The 20767-nt window shown below is 44.7% G+C and overlaps 1 protein-coding gene across 2 annotated transcripts in view; it reads left to right on the forward strand.

The window, feature by feature from the left end:
- Positions 1-20767, forward strand: part of G3BP2 (G3BP stress granule assembly factor 2) — a 306903-nt gene that overhangs the window by 118186 nt on the left and 167950 nt on the right. The window contains exons 7-8 of one of the 2 annotated variants that reach the window (XM_069230287.1): positions 1049-1229; positions 20154-20255. In XM_069230287.1, coding sequence (XP_069086388.1) covers positions 1049-1229; positions 20154-20255 — 283 coding nt within the window. The remainder of the gene's footprint in view (positions 1-1048; positions 1230-20153; positions 20256-20767) is intronic. The other variant, XM_069230288.1, reaches the window with a different exon arrangement.

Here is a 20767-nt window from a genome sequence, read left to right on the forward strand (position 1 = left end):
CCATTATGGTGCTGTGGAGTTCGTGTTTGACAGACTCCCAGACCATATATTCTTATGGCTACCCTGCACTTACAATGTCTAAGGTTTGGCTTAGACTCTGTAGGGGCACAGTGCTTGTGCACTGGTGCCCTCACCTATGGTATAGTGCACCCTGCCTTAGGGCTGTAAGGCCTGCTAGAGGGGTGACTTACCTATACTGCATAGGCAGTGTGAGGTTGGCATGGCACCCTGAGGGGAGTGCCATGTCGACTTACTCGTTTGGTCCTCACCAGCACACACACAAGCTGGCAAGCAGAGTGTCTGTGCTGAGTGAGGGGTCCCCAGGGTGGCATAAGATATGCTGCAGCCCTTAGAGCCCTTCCCTGGCATCAGGGCCCTTGGCACCAGGGGTACCAGTTACAGGGGACTTACCTGGATGCCAGGGTGTACCAATTGTGTAAAACAAAAGTACAGGTTAGGGAAAGAACACTGGTGCTGGGGCCTGGTTAGCAGGCCTCAGCACACTTTCAAATCAAAACATAGCATCGGCAAAGGCAAAAAGTCAGGGGGTAACCATGCCAAGGAGGCATTTCCATACAACATTCTACTAGGGAAAGGGAGCCTAGCCCTGCATCTGATGGTTTCGCTACTGGTCCACCTATAAGTAGAAATCCTCCCCTCTCATTTGGTCAGAGTCTCAGTTGCTGTACTCAAATAGAATGATTTCATCCTGAAGTGTTTAGTGTTGGACAAGTGTGCAGATGATTTGCAAGCTTTATAAATATTGTGGATATACTTAAGGAGAATGTTAAGTGTGTGCAATTTAGAAGGTAAAAACAATGTAAGAACTTTGCAAGTTGAGTGAGAGAACAAGGTCTATGCACCTGATGGGTTCTCTGGTTTTAGGTCCATATGTGAAGATAAAGCATTCCCTTGCTGTTATACTTACTTCCATTATTGTCTACATCCCTTTATCACCCTTACAAAAATATTTGCATGCATATGTGCTCCTGTATAGGGATGCATATCATTTATAGAAAAGTTATTTCCAAATTTCTTATTATTTCAGTAATGGAGTTGAGGAGCCTTTGGAAGAGCATATCCCTGAACCCGAACCTGAACCAGAGTTGGAACCAAAACCAGAAGAGTTGAAACCGGAACTTGAAGAAAAGCATTTGGAAGAGTTGGACGAAAAGTCTCCTTCACCACCTCCTACTGAACCGGTTTTGTTGCAACAAGAACCAGCAAAGGTTAGACGCAATTTAACTGTTTGTTGCTGGTGATGCTAGTGTAAACTAATGTTGGCACTAAGGTCTTATAATTTAATTATAGTTTTCCCAGTTATTAGTGCCATAATGTTTGAAGTCTTGTGTAAATTAATTTCTCATGATTGCTTTTAACTTTCAAGGCTTAGGGCATGAGTGGCTTTCATTTTTCGGTATGTAGTTGCTAGTCTAATGTATGTCCACATCGCCAGTGTGCTATTTCTTTTTTGCCTTATTACCGTTCACCTACATTTTTTGAAGAGTATTTTGTTAGTGTGCACAGTTTTCAGGTCTTGCCTACACACCACTTCAGCTTGAACAAAGGCCTCTTGTGAACAATACAATATTAAAGTGGACTTTGGTTCAGCCCCTTGCTCCTGATTTACTGTATATATACTATCATCTTTGGCTGGAGTTTCTTAAAGAATACAAAACAAATTCGGAGACACCCACTGAGTGTGCACTCATCTGAAGGCCAGCTATAAATGTGTTTTAAGGCATACTATATTGTAATAAATGAGACATTTTGGCTTTGCCTGTGCTTGCTCTGTTTCTTCTGTAGTTCTGGGAGTTACACTTTTTGGAGAATGACTCACTTATTGGTTTTGTCTGGTGATAGGGAAAGCGGGCTTCTTTCTCACTTTTTCATTATGTATGTCTACATTGGGAAGCTCTTTCAGGAACCTATTCGAGGACGATGTGTGTGCGCTCAACACATTTAGGGATGTCTTAGAGATTATTTTTTTCTTCTCTTGGTTTGTTTGCACAGAATATTGAAGTTGAGAGAGGAGGGGAAAAGCGGGGCCGTCATTTTGATCGATTGGAGGTTCTCACAGCTTTGATCCTGATAGGAAATACTTAAAAGGTTCAAGCTTTTATTACTTAACCTAAAGAAACATTAAGTTTTCTATGCTATGTCATCAGATTTTTGATGTAAGGCACTGGTTCCAAACCTGTGGTCAGGGGACTCATGGAGGGGATAGGAACAGATTATTGAAGTGTGTATTACTGAATTGGTTAAAAGTACAATTAAAATGTAAAACCTACTGTGAATTTTAAGGAAATTTAAATTGGAGGGTAAAAATGAAATTAGTATCCTCAAATGTGTTTGTTTGGAGCAGTGCAGGCACATTTAATATAAATATAATACAGTATAGACAATGTGTTGCTTCCTGGGTGCCTGCGTTCCAGTAATGATAGTCTGGATCCACAGAAGTCAAAAGGTTGGGAACCACTGGTTTAAGGATTTTGAGAAAGCAGTCAGTTCTGTAACTTGTCAATGGACTTGGATTTTATAACATTGAAACTTGCATAGATTCATATGCCTTCGCCTCCCTTTCTATCTTTGGAATTCCTGATACCTTTAGCAATATTGATCATGGACTCCCAAAGGTATGTGCACACCTGTGCCATTAATTGTTTCCCATGTTTTTATAAACTGTGTGCCAACATTGAACAGACCTTAACATTCTTCCTTGTGCCTATAAAGTGTGTACTAGTTATATCTTTTTATGACTTGTGTATAAATGGAAGAGAAAATCCAAAGCAAGATCCCTAGTGACTCTGGTCCAATTCTAATGGACCCTGCCAATGCCAAATTTCATACTCTGCTCAGTGTTCTAAAAAAGGATGGAGAAGAAATGCAGGCTTGCAGAATCAGACTTTTTTTTTTCCCTCGGGCAAACACCTTCATTTAATTCTTCGGTTGTATCAGGTAATAGGAACTGATAAGGTGCCTTGAGTTAGACTTAGCTTCTACAAAAAAAGGAAAGCAGGAGAGGGGACCCACTAAGAAGAAAAGCCTGCCAGATAGCTGTCACTTACACAGTGACTAGCTAGCAGTCATTTTAAGTAGATGTAAGAGCTGTGGAACATTTAATAAGAATACCTTGTAGGAAACTGGGTTATTAGTGGATGGGGTTGGGAGACCTAGTCATTTAACGATGCGACAATTCATTATAAGGTCCAGTTATGTCTCAATAACTTAAACCTTAAGCTCAGCCCATGGCGGTTTGACACAGAGCATTCTGAGTTTATGTAGGAAAAACATGTAAAGGTTTTAACAACAACAAAACAAACGGTCAATAAGTAAGAAACACAATAAAAATCACACACCAAAATGACACAAATCTATAATTGGGAACAGATCTGACTTTTAGAAGATTTCAAAAATAGAAAATAAATCACTAAGGTCCACTATGAGCCTAGAACAATAGGTGCTCTGAGGTCAGTTTGAGACTACCTTCAAACTAGCAACTCAAAACATTGAGGGTTACGTGCATCTCTTTCATGACAAGGCTTCACTAGAATCTGCTTAATTCTAGGGAGTTCTTTTGGCGTAGCCTCTGGTTCTTTGGTGCTCTTGGCCCCTGCTGGTCAACTTCTTTAGGTGCAGGCCTCCTTAACACCAGTGAAGGGTCTATGGCTTTGGGTTGAGGACAATCCCAGTTGTGACTGGTCAGCTGACCAAATAACAAATACTGGCTTTGTTATGGTTTCTTCTGGGGGTTTTTCAGCTCTGGCTGGAAAACAGGTGCACTTTGCTGCAAACCACGGTTCTGTGGTGTGGAGGGCACCGCGAGATGTCAGGATACAGTCTCCCAGAATGCACCAACAACAAGGCAACTCTAGCTGCTGGAGCAGCAAGGCACTTTTGCAAGCAGACCTCTGTAGCTTTTTGTGGCCCTGTGGCTAAACCGGGGACCAGCCAAACTAGTCCCTGGTGTCCACTCTTAAGGTCGTTGCAACAAAGGGTCATAAGTCCAGCTCCTTGGGTTTCTTTGCCATGTGTCGTATAGGATCAGCCCCCTTTTGTGAAGACCTCCATTGGGTTGCTGGTGTGTCCCTTAAGGGTGCAGTCTCTGTATGGTCTAGAGGGTAAGGAAAGCAGTCCTTCTGTTTTCCTGGGTTTTCATTAATGTTCTCAGTTGTCTTGTCATATTGGATTCAAGTTAACTTGTGATAGGAAGGGACTTCAGGAAGTCACTACTTTGTTTCCCAATTGTCTGGTAGCCCTACTTGACTGCTGGCAGCTGTTGTCACCCAAGACAACAGCAGGGGTGTGAAATTTAATAATATATCGACTTGCTCATGGGAAAAGTTGCTTCTTAAATCTACTTGCCCTGTAAAAAAATATCTATTTGTCCTTTTGGTGCCATGTAGTTCGGCGACAAATTATAGCAGCAATCTCATTGTGTAAGAACTCTGATAACAGCCTCTCCGATTATGCCAGGGTTACTACTATAGTAGGGTTTGAATACTTGCTGTTTAATTCCCTACTATAACAATTTACTTATTTTTCCACCTTTCCACAAATCTACATACTTGGGCTGGAGGAAGCACTAAGCAATAGTTCCAGGGCTGGAATGCCTTTGAGTCTGCAAACCTATTAACTTGCATGTTTTAAGGATTTTCACCAGCTCCTCTCTAATCTTTTCCCATAATGGGAAAGGTTTGAAATTTACTCCTGACAATGGCAGAAGTAGAAGTTCTTCCAGGGTTTGGGGAAAAAAGTGGATGGATCGAAAGTGAACTTGTAAACGGTCAATAGATTTTCTCATGAGCAAATCTACACATGCATATTTGCTTGTGCTAAAACATAGTTAACAAATATTTTCTAGGAGTAACATTTCCTGGTCTACTTCTGTAAGTTCTTGCTCATTCACTAATACAAAGAAAACGGAGACACCGTCCCCACCACCACCACCATATAGCTCAGGACAGATGCTGTGCTGAGGAGGTGGCCATTGAGGATGTAGGTAAGTACCCTCTATTAGGCATGGTTACCCCTACTTTTTGCCTGCTGTCAGCGTGTTTTGACTGTGGGATCCTGCTAACTAGGACCCCAGTGGCTGGTGTGTGTCTCTCCCTCATTTGACCTACTGGTGCCCCCTTATGTCTCTAGTATATGGTACCCAGGGCATTGGGGGTACCCAGGGCATTGGGGGTTCCCGGCGTTACCCAAGGTCTGCGGTATGTATTATGGATCCCATGTAAAATGTGTCTACTGGCATGCCATTGCAACTTGCGTGAAAAGGTTAATGCACCCTTTAACTTCAGGTCACTGCAAATCACCCCTATGGTAGGCCCTCCTAGCCCAGGGGGCTGTGTGTGTGTGTGTGTGTGTGTGTGTGTGTGTGTTTGTGTGTGTGTGTGTGTGTGTGTGTGTGTGTACCCCTGCAAGAGCAGAGGTGCCCCTATGAAATCCAGCTCCATTTTCCTGGACTTCGTAAGTGCAGGGACGCCATTTTACGAGTGTACTGGATACAGGTCACACTACCTGTGTCCAGCTACGTAATGGTAACCCCGAACCTGTGCATGTTTGGTATCAAACATGTCAATCATACCCCAATACTGTTGGCAGTATTGGTTGTATGATTCGATGCACACTCTGGGCTCCTTAGAGGACCCCCAGCATTGCTCCTACCAGTCTTCTGGGTTTTTCTGGGCAACCCACGCTGCTCCCACCCCTCATAGGTTTCTGCCCTCCTGCTGCTTGACCAGCTCAGGCAGAGGAAGACCGAAAAAAGGATTTCCTTTGGGAGAGGGAGGAATCACCCTCTCCCTTGGAAATAGGTGTTAAATAACTTGGGATGGGTAGCCTCCCCAAGCCACAGTATGTTTTGAAGGGCATATATGGTGCCCTCCTTGCATAAACTAGTTTTCACCAGTCCAGGGACCCCTGATCCCTGCTGTGGCACAAAACTGGACAAACGAAAGGAGTGGCCACTCCCCTTTCATCACCACCCTAGTGGTAGTGCCCAGTGCTCCTCCAGTTGGCCACTTGATTCGCCATCTTGAATCCAACAGGGGCAGAGGCCTCTGAGAGGCCAGGACAGGCAGGTGACATCACAGCCCCCTCCAGATAGGTGGTAAATTCTTATTCCTGAGCTATTCAGGGTCCCCCTCTTTGGTGGGTCCTCAGATTTCACATGCAAGATTCCAGCAGGATTTCTCTGCAACATTTACTTCACCTTCTGGCCACTGGACCTGCAACTGGACCCCACAGGAACCGACAATCTGCATCCACAGCGACAACTCTGCTTGCAACATTGTTCCAATTCTCCTTTCAGCATCTGCAACAATTCCCTGGCTGTGCATCCTCTGAGGGTGATGAGTCTTCAGTCTGCACAAGAAGCAAGAAGGAATCTCCTTTGGAGTGAAGGAGTCACTTCCCTACATCCGCATGCACCAACTGCAACAACGAACTTCTGTGTGGATCTCCTCTCCTCCAAAGCTGCATGGATCCGGCATCAAGGGTGGTGGTCTTGATTGGTCCCCTTGGTCCTCTCTACCAGCTGTCCAACTTGGGGAAACTGTAAGCCCGCAGGACAGTACCCCAGGGCACCACGTCTCTTGCAGCTTCCAAGACTTGTTGGCATCTCCTCCAAGGGTTCTTCAGGCTCCATGTAGCCCCAGCCCCCAGCACTCTTCCCTGTGACACACAGCCCTCTGCGTGCTTCTCCTGCAACGTGGGACTCCTTTCTAGGTGTGCTGTGTGGGCCTCACCACGACTCCTGTGCTTGGTGCCTGTGTGTCACCTGTTTGGGCTGCATCCTCTTCCTGCGACTCCTCACTGCTGAGGGTTACCTGGGACTCCCCTCCGTGAGTTGAGACTCCCTGGACCTTGCTGGTCCCCGGCAGCTCCACATTTCTTCTCCAACGACATTTGCCTCTACCAAGGCTTGTTGATGGTTTTTCCACACTTCTGACCAACTGCAATCCTTCCGGCGTGGGACATCGACTGCATTACTTCAAGAACTCTTCAGCTACTCCAGTGCTGCACTGCTGACTTTCTTTGTTCACCATATGCCTGGTCCTGCATCCTCAAATGGGTGGGTAGTGGCTTCTGTCACGATCGAACACTTCAACATGAACTGGACTTTGGCCCCTTTCTTTACAGGTCTTCCTCTACCAGGATCCACCTTTTGGTTTCTTGCAGTCTTGTCTGGGTCCTACAAAATCCTCTTCTGAAGTACTTTTGTTGGGTTTGGGAAGAACCAACTACATACCTCTTTTCTCCTGGTCGCTGGGGGAACTCTGGTACTTACCTTGTAGGGTTCCCGGTTCCTCCAGCTCCCCTCTTCTCATTCCTCTTCCTTAAGTGGGGGGCCCGACTTTTGAATTCTACTTTCTTAGTATATGGTTTGGTCCCCCTTGAGGGCCTTCAGTACTTACTAATGTTTCCACTGTTTTATATTGCCTTTTATGCTAATTCCTGATGTGTACATACGCGTGTTCACTTATCTCCAGTTGGGGTATTGCCTATACAGTATTTTAATAATTGTATGTTCGATGGCATCTGTCGCTGTAGATACGCATGTTCTGCAATAGCTCGCCATCTGGTGTTGGGCCGGAGTGTTACGAGTTGTTTTTCTTCGAAGAAGTCTTTCGAGTCACGGGACCGAGTGACTCCTCCTTTTGTCTCCATTGCGCATGGGCGTCGACTCCATCTTCGATTGTTTTTTTTCCGCCATCGGGTTCGGACGTGTTCCTGTCGCTCCGAGTTTCGGAACGGAAAAAATAGTTAATTTCGGAAGATTTTCGTCGGTATTGTTGCGTTCGGGATCGGCGTACTTAGATTCCACACCGCATCGAAGATCGAAGAGCTCCGGTGCCCTTCGGGGTAGTTTTTCGATCCTCCGTCGGGGGCCTGGTCGGCCCGACCGCGTGCTGAAGAACGCCGATGGAACGGACCCCGTTCCGTTTCTGCCCCAAATGCCACAATAAATACCCCTACACAGACCAACACTTGGTCTGCAACCTGTGCCTGTCACCTGAGCACAGCGAAGACACCTGCGAGGCCTGTCGTGCGTTCCGGTCCCGAAAAACACTCCGAGACCGTCGAGCCAGAAGACTTCAAATGGCGTCCGCACCGACAGCCCAACGGGAGTTCGAGGAACAAGAAGAGGAAGGTACCTTCTCGATCCAAGACTCAGACTCCGAAGGATTCGACGATACACAAACCGTGAGTAAGACGTCGAAAACCACACAAAGAAACATTTACAAGGCCCAGGGGACGCCACTGCCACCAGGCCATGGCTCGACCCATAAATTCGGTGACCGATCGTCGGCACCGAAAAAGGCCCACACAGTGCCGAGATCGTCCGACTCCGGTCGCGACACCGGCACGCAGCCTTCTCGGGACCGAGAAAGTGCTGGAGACAAGCCTCGACACCGAGATGCCGGTGTGGACACGTCTCGACGCGGAGACAGCGGCACCGAAACAGATCGACGCCGAGAGGTTTCGGCCCCGAAAAGGAAAAAAGTCACCTCGGAGCCGAAAAAACACGCAGACAAAGTTTCGATGCCGAAACAAACTGCAAGCGACCCAGCTTCAGGCTCTTATACAGAAGAGCACTCGCTAACCTCCCAAATGCAAAAGCATAGGTTTGAGGAAGAGCTACAAGCAACTGATGTGGACCATACGCAAAAGCGTATCTTCATTCAGCAGGGAACAGGAAAAATAAGCACCCTTCCCCCCATTAGGAGAAAGAGAAGGTTGGAGTTCCAGACGGAACAAGCACCACAACCAAAAGTGGTGAAAAGAGTTACACCACCACCCTCTCCTCCGCCCGTGATTAACGTTTCACCAGCACAAACGCCATCACACTCCCCAGCTCACACCACCATGAGCCAGGGTGACCAAGATCAGGACGCATGGGACCTATACGACGCCCCAGTGTCAGATAACAGCCCAGAGGCATACCCTACAAAACCATCTCCACCAGAAGACAGCACCGCGTACTCTCAGGTGGTGGCTAGAGCAGCACAATTTCACAACGTAAGCCTCCACTCAGAACAGGTCGAGGATGATTTCTTGTTCAACACACTCTCCTCCACCCACAGGTCCTACCAAAGCCTGCCTATGCTCCCTGGTATGCTCCGGCACGCAAAAGACATATTTAAGGACCCGGTCAAAAGTAGGGCAATCACACCAAGAGTGGAAAAAAAGTATAAGCCGCCTCCTACGGACCCGGTTTTCATCACAACACAGCTGCCACCAGACTCTGTGGTTGTAGGAGCAGCTAGGAAAAGGGCCAACTCTCACACATCTGGAGATGCACCACCCCCAGATAAAGAAAGCCGCAAGTTCGATGCAGCTGGTAAGAGAGTCGCAGCACAAGCTGCAAACCAGTGGCGCATCGCGAACTCCCAGGCACTACTTGCGCGCTATGACAGAGCCCACTGGGACGAGATGCAACATCTCATTGAACATCTGCCCAAAGACTTCCAAAATAGGGCAAAACAAGTGGTTGAGGAGGGACAGACCATCTCCAACAACCAGATACGTTCCTCCATGGACGCTGCAGATACAGCTGCACGGACAATTAATACATCTGTAACTATCAGAAGGCATGCATGGCTCCGAACGTCTGGATTTAAACCAGAGATTCAACAAGCAGTTCTCAATATGCCTTTTAATGAAAAAGAACTGTTCGGTCCAGAAGTGGACACAGCGATTGAGAAACTCAAAAAAGATACAGACACTGCCAAAGCCATGCGCGCACTCTACTCCCCGCAGAGCAGAGGGAATTACAGCACATTCCGTAAAACGCCCTTTCGAGGGGGGTTTCGGGGTCAAAGCACACAAGCCAGCACCTCACAAGCAACACCGTCCACTTACCAGGGACAGTATAGAGGAGGTTTTCGGGGACAATATAGAGGAGGGCAATTCCCTAGAAATAGAGGGAGATTTCAAAGCCCCAAAACCCCTACTACTAAACAATGACTCACATGTCACTCACCCCCTCCACACAACACCAGTGGGGGGAAGAATAGGTCATTATTACAAAGCATGGGAGGAAATCACTACAGACACTTGGGTTCTAGCAATTATCCAACATGGTTATTGCATAGAATTTCTACAATTCCCTCCAAACATACCACCAAAAGCACAAAATTTAACAACACACCATTCCAATCTCCTGGAGATAGAAGTGCAGGCACTATTGCAAAAGAATGCAATCGAATTAGTGCCAAACACACAAATAAACACAGGAGTTTACTCACTGTACTTTCTGATACCAAAGAAGGATAAAACGCTGAGACCAATCCTAGACCTCAGAGTAGTGAACACTTTCATCAAATCAGACCACTTCCACATGGTCACACTACAAGAAGTATTGCCATTGCTAAAACTGCACGACTACATGGCAACTTTAGACCTCAAGGATGCTTATTTCCATATACCAATACACCCATCGCACAGGAAATACCTAAGGTTTGTATTCAAAGGAATACATTACCAATTCAAGGTACTGCCTTTCGGATTAACAACCGCACCAAGAGTCTTTACCAAATGTCTAGCAGTGGTCGCAGCACACATAAGAAGGCAGCAAATACATGTGTTCCCATATCTAGACGACTGGCTAATCAAGGCCCATTCGTTAATAGAGTGCTCAAATCACACAAATCATATCATACAAACCCTCTTCAAACTAGGGTTCACCGTCAATTTCACAAAATCCAAAATTCTGCCACGCAAGGTACAACAATACCTAGGAGCCATAATAGACACATCAAAAGGAGTAGCCACTCCAAGTCCACAAAGAATTCAAAATTTCAACACCATCATACAACGCATGTATCCAACACAAAAGATACAGGCAAAGATGGTATTACAACTCCTAGGCATGATGTCATCATGCATAGCCATTGTCCCAAACGCAAGACTGCACATGAGGCCCTTACAACAATGCCTAGCATCACAGTGGTCTCAAGCACAGGGTCACCTTCTAGATCTGGTGTTAATAGACCGCCAAACTTACCTCTCGCTTCTGTGGTGGAACAACATAAATTTAAACAAGGGGCGGCCTTTCCAAGACCCAGTGCCACAATACGTAATAACAACAGATGCTTCCATGACAGGGTGGGGAGCACACCTCAATCAACACAGCATACAAGGACAATGGAACGTACATCAAACAAAACTGCATATCAATCACCTAGAACTTCTAGCAGTTTTTCAAGCACTAAAAGCTTTCCAACCAATAATAGTTCACAAATACATTCTCGTCAAAACAAACAACATGACAACAATGTATTATCTAAACAAGCAGGGAGGGACGCACTCCACGCAGTTAAGCCTGCTAGCACAAAAAATTTGGCATTGGGCAATTCACAACCAAATTCGCCTAATTGCACAGTTTATACCAGGGATACAAAATCAACTCGCAGACAATCTCTCTCGAGATCACCAACAGGTCCACGAATGGGAAATTCACCCCCAAATACTGAACACTTATTTCAAACTCTGGGGAACACCTCAGATAGACTTGTTTGCGACAAGGGAGAACGCAAAATGCCAAAACTTCGCATCCAGATACCCACACAAACAATCCCAAGGCAATGCCCTATGGATGAACTGGTCAGGGATATTTGCTTACGCTTTTCCTCCTCTCCCTCTCCTTCCTTACCTGGTAAACAAACTCAGTCAAAGCAAACTCAAACTCATATTGATAGCACCAACTTGGGCAAGGCAACCCTGGTACACAACGCTGCTAGACCTATCAGTGGTACCCTGCATCAAATTGCCCAACAGGCCAGATCTGTTGACACAGCACAACCAAAAGATCAGACACCCAGATCCAGCATCGCTGAATCTAGCAATCTGGCTCCTGAAATCCTAGAATTCGGACACTTACAACTTACCCAAAAATGTATGGAAGTCATAAAACAAGCAAGAAGGCCATCCACCAGGCACTGCTATGCAAGTAAATGGAAGAGGTTTGTTTGCTACTGCCATATTAATCAAATACAACCATTACACACAACTCCAGAACATGTAGTGGGTTACTTGCTTCACTTACAAAAATCTAACCTAGCTTTCTCTTCCATTAAGATTCACCTTGCAGCAATATCTGCATACCTGCAGACTACCTATTCAACTTCCCTATATAAAATACCAGTCATTAAAGCATTCATGGAGGGCCTTAGGAGAATTATACCACCAAGAACACTACCTGTTCCTTCATGGAACCTAAATGTTGTCCTAACTAGACTTATGGGTCCACCTTTTGAACCCATGCACTCCTGCGACATACAGTTCCTAACCTGGAAGGTGGCATTTCTCATCGCCATTACTTCCCTGAGAAGAGTAAGCGAGATTCAGGCGTTTACTATACAGGAACCTTTTATACAACTACACAAAAATAAAGTCGTCCTAAGGACCAATCCTAAATTTTTGCCAAAGGTTATTTCACCGTTCCATCTAAATCAAACAGTGGAACTTCCAGTGTTCTTTCCACAGCCAGATTCCGTAGCTGAAAGGGCACTACATACATTAGATGTCAAAAGAGCATTAATGTATTACATTGACAGAACAAAGAACATCAGAAAGACTAAACAACTCTTTATTGCATTTCAAAAACCTCATGCAGGAAACCCAATTTCAAAACAAGGTATAGCCAGATGGATAGTTAAATGCATCCAAATCTGCTACCTTAAAGCTAAACGACAGCTGCCCATTACACCCAGGGCACACTCAACCAGAAAGAAAGGTGCTACCATGGCCTTTCTAGGAAACATCCCAATGCAAGAAATATGTAAGGCAGCCACATGGTCTACGCCTCACACATTCACCAAGCACTACTGTGTAGACGTGTTATCCGCACAACAAGCCACAGTAGGTCAAGCTGTATTAAGGACATTATTTCAGACTACTTCCACTCCTACAGGCTGATCCACCGCTTTTGGGGAAATAACTGCTTACTAGTCTATTGCAGAACATGCGTATCTACAGCGACAGATGCCATCGAACTGAAAATGTCACTTACCCAGTGTACATCTGTTCGTGGCATCAGTCGCAGTAGATTCGCATGTGCCCACCCGCCTCCCCGGGAGCCTGTAGCAGTTTGGAAGTTACCTTCAATTATTTATATATGTATCATCTCAACCTTAAATAGGTGCATACTTAGTCACTCCATTGCATGGGCACTATTACTACAATTCAACTCCTACCTCACCCTCTGCGGGGAAAAACAATCGAAGATGGAGTCGACGCCCATGCGCAATGGAGACAAAAGGAGGAGTCACTCGGTCCCGTGACTCGAAAGACTTCTTCGAAGAAAAACAACTTGTAACACTCCGGCCCAACACCAGATGGCGAGCTATTGCAGAACATGCGAATCTACTGCGACTGATGCCACGAACAGATGTACACTGGGTAAGTGACATTTTCATACTCTTATAAAGTACCTTTTATTTTTGTAACACCATGTGGTTCTTTCATGTGTGAAAGTGCTCTGTGACTACAGTGGTATTACATAAGCTTTGCATCCAGCGCTACCTCTAGAGAGCTATGGCTTTCTAGACAATGACTACACCTCAGTAATAGGGGATACCTGGACCTGGTAAAAGGTGATGACGCCATAGGTGCTCACCACACACCAGACAGATCGGGTCAGCGTTAGACTCCGCAGACACAGCCGCAAGAACTATTAATACGGCTGTCACCATTAGGCGACACGCATGGCTTAGGTCGTCAGGCTTTAAACCTGAAATTCAGCAGGCTGTTCTGAACGAGCCTTTCAACGAACTACCACTATTTGGCACACAGGTTGATAAACCCATTGACAAAATGAAAAAAGACACCGACGCTGCCAAAGCTATGGGGGCGCTTTTATTCAACTCAATACAGAGGCTCATTTTGAAAGCCTCAATATAGGGGAGGCTTTAGACCCCAACCATCTGAGCCATCTACCTCCCAATCCAAACACTCTTACCAGGCACAATACCAGAGAGGGGGGTTTCGGGGAACCTACAGAGGACAATTTCCCAGATCTAGAGGAAAATATCAGCCCTCAAAGCAACCCATGCATACCAAACAGTGACTTCATCCACATCTTCCCTCACCACACTTCCCATGTGGGAGGAAGACTACAAAGGTTCCACACCCACTGGTTACCCATCACAACAGACAGTTGGGTTTTATCCATTATCCAACATGGTTACTGCATAGAGTTCACACAAACTCCTCCAGATATTCCCCCAAAACCACACAAACTCTCATCTCAACACATTTCAATGTTGCAAACAGAGTTACAGGCACTATTACTCAAACAAGCCATAGAGCTTGTGCCACATCATCACAAAGGAACAGGGGTTTACTCCCTGTATTTCCTCATTCCCAAAAAAGACAAAACATTCAGACCAATACTAGATCTCAGAACTCTATTCACATGGTAACAGTACAGGATGTAGTCCCACTGTTAAAACAGCAAGATTTTATGGCAACACTGGATCTAAAAGATGCGTATTTTCACATACCCATCCATCCAGCACACAGAAAATATCTCAGAAAAACCTACCCAGTTCAAAGTGTTACCTTTCGGTCATTGCAGGCAGGCAAGGGGGGGCTTCCTCGGGGAAACCTCCACTTGGGCAAGGGAGAGGGACTCCTGGGGGTCACTACTCCAGTGAAAGTCCGGTCCTTCAGGCCCTGGGGGCTGCGGGTGCAGGGTCTTTTCCAGGCGTCGGGACTTAGGTTTCAGAGAGTCGCGGTCAGGGGAAGCCTCGGGATTCCCTCTGCAGGCGGCGCTGTGGGGGCTCAGGGGGGACAGGTTTTGGTACTCAGTCGTAGAGTAGTCCGGGGGTCCTCCCTGAGGTGTTGGTTCTCCACCAGCCGAGTCGGGGTCGCCGGGTGCAGTGTTGCAAGTCTCACGCTTCTTGCGGGGAGTTGCAGGGTTCTTTAAAGCTGCTTCTTGAAACAAAGTTGCAGTCTTTTTGGAGCAGGTCCGCTGTCCTCGGGAGTTTCTTGTCTTTTTCGAAGCAGGGCAGTCCTCAGAGGATTCAGAGGTCGCTGGTCCCTTGGAAGGCGTCGCTGGAGCAGAGTTCTTTGGAAGGCAGGAGACAGGCCGGTGAGTTTCTGGAGCCAAGGCAGTTGTCGTCTTCTGGTCTTCCTAGGCAGGGGTTTTCAGCTAGGCAGTCCTTCTTGTAGTTTGCAGGAATCTAATTTTCTAGGGTTCAGGGTAGCCCTTAAATACTAAATTTAAGGGCGTGTTTAGGTCTGGGGGGTTAGTAGCCAATGGCTACTAGCCCTGAGGGTGGGTACACCCTCTTTGTGCCTCCTCCCAAGGGGAGGGGGTCACAATCCTAACCCTATTGGGGGAATCCTCCATCTGCAAGATGGAGGATTTCTAAAAGTTAGAGTCACTTCAGCTCAGGACACCTTAGGGGCTGTCCTGACTGGCCAGTGACTCCTCCTTGTTGCTTTCTTTGTTCCCTCCAGCCTTGCCGCCAAAAGTGGGGGCCGTGGCCGGAGGGGGCGGGCAACTCCACTAAGCTGGAGTGCCCTGCTGGGCTGTGACAAAGGGGTGAGCCTTTGAGGCTCACCGCCAGGTGTTACAGCTCCTGCCTGGGGGAGGTGTTAGCATCTTCACCCAGTGCAGGCTTTGTTACTGGCCTCAGAGTGACAAAGGCACTCTCCCCATGGGGCCAGCAACATGTCTCTAGTGTGGCAGGCTGCTGGAACTAGTCAGCCTACACAGACAGTCGGTTAAGTTTCAGGGGGCACCTCTAAGGTGCCCTCTGGGGTGTATTTTGCAATAAAATGTACACTGGCATCATTGTGCATTTATTGTGCTGAGAAGTTTGATACCAAACTTCCCAGTTTTCAGTGTAGCCATTATGGTGCTGTGGAGTTCGTGTTTGACAGACTCCCAGACCATATACTCTTATGGCTACCCTGCACTTACAATGTCTAAGGTTTTGTTTAGACACTGTAGGGGTACCATGCTCATGCACTGGTACCCTCACCTATGGTATAGTGCACCCTGCCTTAGGGCTGTAAGGCCTGCTAGAGGGGTGTCTTACCTATACTGCATAGGCAGTGAGAGGCTGGCATGGCACCCTGAGGGGAGTGCCATGTCGACTTACTCATTTTGTCCTCACTAGCACACACAAGCTGGCAAGCAGTGTGTCTGTGCTGAGTGAGAGGTCTCCAGGGTGGCATAAGACATGCTGCAGCCCTTAGAGACCTTCCTTGGCATCAGGGCCCTTGGTACTAGAAGTACCAGTTACAAGGGACTTATCTGGATGCCAGGGTCTGCCAATTGTGGATACAAAAGTACAGGTTAGGGAAAGAACACTGGTGCTGGGGCCTGGTTAGCAGGCCTCAGCACACTTTCAATTGTAAACATAGCATCAGCAAAGGCAAAAAGTCAGGGGGCAACCATGCCAAGGAGGCATTTCCTTACAGAAACTCTGCACACACCAGGGTTTTCTATAAACTACCAAAAGTCACATCTTCAACCAGCACAAGTACAACCGTATCTAGGTGCTATCCTAAATACTCAACTAGCTCTAGCGTATCCAAATATACAAAGGATACAAGCTTTCCAAAATTTAATATCACTCATACAGCCACATCAAAAATACAATAAGATTTATCATGAAGATTCTAGGAATGATGGCATCTTGCATAGCAATAGTACCACATGCAAGATTAAACATGTGGCCCTTACAACAGTGCCTTGCACAACTATGGTCACAAGCACACTGTCAACTTCAAGATCTAGTGTTGATGGACCACCAAACACATATGTCCCTTCAATGGTGGAATCGCAACAATTTAATGAAGGGGCGGTCGTTTCAAGACCCTGTGCCTCGGACCATAATTACAACAGATGCATCAGTGATCTGTTGGGGAGCTCACCTAAACAATCAAACCATTCAAGGTCAGTGGGATGTCAAACAAACAGCTACACGTAAACCACTTAAAATTATCTGTGGTCCTTGCCCTAAAAGCATTTCAATCTCTTCTCAAACAGAAAAATGTTCTCATAAAAACAGACAACATGACAACTGTGTATTATCTCAACAAACAGGGAGGGACACGTTCATCTTGGCTGTCCCTTCTAGCCCAAATGCCTCAATTGGTCGGGTATTTGCTTACACTTTTCCCCCCTCTCCCACTCCTTCCTTTTCTAGTCAACAAATTACGTCAAATGTCACTCCACATGATACTCATAGCACCAACATGGGCACACCAGCCTTGGTACACAACGCTATTAGACCTATCTGTAGTACCTCACTCCAAACTCCCAAACAGACTAGATTTGTTAACACAAAACAAAGATCAAATCAGGCATCCAAACCCCAATGCTCTCAATCTAGCCATTTGGCTCCTGAAGTCATAGAATTTGGTTATTTAAATCTTCCATCAGAATGTATGGAAGTAATTAAACAAGCACGAAAACCTACTACTAGCGCAGAACAAGTGGAAAAGATTTGTCTATTATTGTCATTCTAAAACCATAGATCCACTTACAGCATCTATACAAGATATCGTATGCTATTTACTTCCTTTACAGAAATCAAACTTGGCTTTTTCATCCAATAAAATACACCTTACTGCAATTTCTGCATACTTACAAACTATTCAACATACTTCTCTATTCAGAGTTCCTGTTATCAAAGCCTTCATGGAAGGATTAAAACGCATCATTCCACCCAGAACACCACCTGTTCCATCATGGAATTTAAATATTGTACTTACCAGACTCATGGGACCACCCTTTGAACCCATGCGCTCTTGCCAAATTCAATTTTTAACATGGAAGGTCGCCTTCCTTGTGGCTATTACTTCTTTAAGAAGAGTTAGTGAAATACAAGCATTCACTCCTGAAGAACCTTTTTTCCAAGTGCACAAACATAAGGTTGTACTAAGAACAAATCCAAAATTAGTATCTCCTTTTCACATCAAACTGTGGAATTGCCAGTCTTCTTTCCATAGCCAGATTCTGTGGCAGAAAGAGCTCTTTATACATTAGATCTCAAAAGAGCTCTTACGTACTACATAGACAGAACTAAAGATTTTAGGAAAACAAAGCAACTTTTTGTTGCTTTACAACAACCACATACAGGCAATCCTATATCAAAACAAGTTTTAGCTAGATGGATTGTTAGATGTGTACAGATATGTTATATCAAAGCAAAGAGACAACTTTTAATCACTCCTAAAGCACATTCTACAAGAAAGAAAGGTACAACAATGGCTTTTTTAGGAAACATACTAATGGTCGATACCTGCAAAGCAGCTACATGGTCAACCCATCATACATTTTACAAAACACTACTGTGTGTGTTCTCACAGCAACAAGCCACTGTAGGCCAAGCTGTTTTAAGGACTTTATTCCAAACAACTTCAACTCCTACAGGCTAGCCACCGCTTTTTGGGAGGACTAACTGCATTGTAGACTATGCATAGCATGTGTATCTGCAGCTATACATGCCATTGAACAGAAAATGTCACTTACCTAGTGTACATCTGCTCGTGGCATGTAGTGCTGCAGATTCACATGCACCCTCCCCGGAAGCCTGTAATCGTTTAAGTTTCTAACATTTGTACATGTGCATAGACATCTCTTTATATTTCTATACTCTCACTCCTTTCTTCACCCTCTGCGGGAAAACAATCTAACAGTGGAGTCGATGCCCATGTGCAATAGAAATGAGAGGAGGAGTCACTCGATCCCGTGACTCTCAAAAGACTTAGAAGAAAAACAACTTGTAACACTCCGGGCCCAACACTAAATGTCGGAAGGGATATGCATAGCATGTGAATCTGCAGCACTACATGCCCCGAACAGATGTACACTGGGTAAACTAAATTATGGTGTGCTACACAAACCATATTTTTAACAATTCCCTTGCTTTGTAAGTGCCATCACACAACATCAATTTTGACATCACATCAGTGTTATCATCCTTACTGCATCATAGTGGACTCAGTTGGCCAACCCCGGAAGAGTCTCTGAACTTAATTTAAAATTAAGTGTTTGTGACTCAAACCACTAGATTGCTGATGGTCCACAGATTTAAATCAGAAAGACCATTGTTACTGGTAAGTAATCTTCCTTAACACCACATTCCTATTTCCTATTTCTTTTAAATTCGAGTAGGGTACATTTGCTTGGAAATATCATGGACGTATTGCTGTTATTTAGAAACCGATGTTTAGGTATTTTTAATGAAGTAACATATTTCTTTTCTGCCCATGGTTTAAGTGTTGAGAAGGGCACTTTTTGGGATCATTGTTAGAAATTAATGTTTAATGCACAACGTTAAGGGTTATGAAGCAAGCACAGTATATTAAAGTTATGAATGTTTCTGAGAATTTTTACATTGTAGCAAGCTTAGCTGTAGACAAAGTAATTTATTTTCATTTTGGATTGATGCATATTATGTAGAACCCTTGACTGCTGTTTTCCTGTAATACGTGATTATTCTACTTAGTTCTTTGTAGTTCGTATCTGGCCGAAATTTGGACATACTTATCTGACTGATGTTAAAGTAGGAAATTTAGTCATTAAGCTACTTTTGTGGGGGAAAGTGGGATGGTTATTCATTAAACACTGCTAACAATTAGTACGTCATTGTTGAAATGCTGTGCGTTGTGACTAGCATCAATTTTTTTCAAGAATATGTTTGACTGTGTAGTGTTGCAGACTTAAGAGTAGAAAAATGGCAACTTGTTTGGCGGCTCAAATTTATTTTGCAGCGAGTATTTTGAAGTGATGTTGAAGCATCCCTCTTAATTGCTTAGCAAAAGAACTTTAATTTTGCTAATTTGATTTATGTTTATGTGTTAAACATTTGACACAGAGCATATTAAACACCAAAAGATGGCATATTTCTACATTGTCTGCAGCTTACATTCATACTATTTCATACTGGTCAGGCTGTATTGTTGAACATATCTGATCATTTTATATTGTTGCTGGAGAAGTAATGCAAAACGCCAGTAATTCAAAAAATATTGTTATAGCCAATATTTAGCAGTTTACAATATTCTGAGAACTACTTAACATAGTACATATAAACTTTGTAATTGTTTGGAAGATTAGTTTCCCTTTAGGGATATGGTTTGTCATGATTAGTAGCCTAGGTTTGTTGCATTTCCTGCAGGCTTTCTCCTGGGCTTCAGTGACCAGTAAAAACCTGCCTCCTAGTGGTACAGTTCCTTCCTCTGGAATTCCGCCCCATGTTGTTAAAGCACCAGCCTCACAGGTAATCGATCTGTGAACGCATTAGATTTTCTTCTTTGAAAATTGCTTAAAGCTGTATCAAAATTAAGTTGTAGTTTACTGTACACATTTGTTGCCCTACGGAAATCCTGCCTAAAATGTTTCGGGCTGTTTCAAAGCACATATCGGTCTGGTGCATGCCTGTCTATCACAGAATGCAAAGTTGGCACACCCCAGACTTCAACACTTTGGGCATCATTCGACAGGTGTTTTAGTTTTACTTAACTGATTTTTTTAAAGTTTTGAATGTATGACCGTTCCTTGATGGAGGGGAGGGTATTGATAGCAAACAGCATTCATTTTTAAAGCACATTCTGGACCTGTTCTTTAAAAAAAAAAAAAAAAAAAAAAAAAAAAATGCCTGCCAATTTAGACCATGGCAGTGCGTAGAGCCACCACATGAAGTTTTCATCTCAATTTAAAATTTGTTCTTATTTGAATAAAGTGGCTCGCCCAGAATTTTTCAAAATTTAATTTTCTTGATGCTTTTCTTTT

The sequence above is a fragment of the Pleurodeles waltl genome, chromosome 1_1, assembly GCF_031143425.1.
Source record: "Pleurodeles waltl isolate 20211129_DDA chromosome 1_1, aPleWal1.hap1.20221129, whole genome shotgun sequence".
NCBI classification, from domain to species: Eukaryota; Metazoa; Chordata; class Amphibia; order Caudata; family Salamandridae; genus Pleurodeles; species Pleurodeles waltl.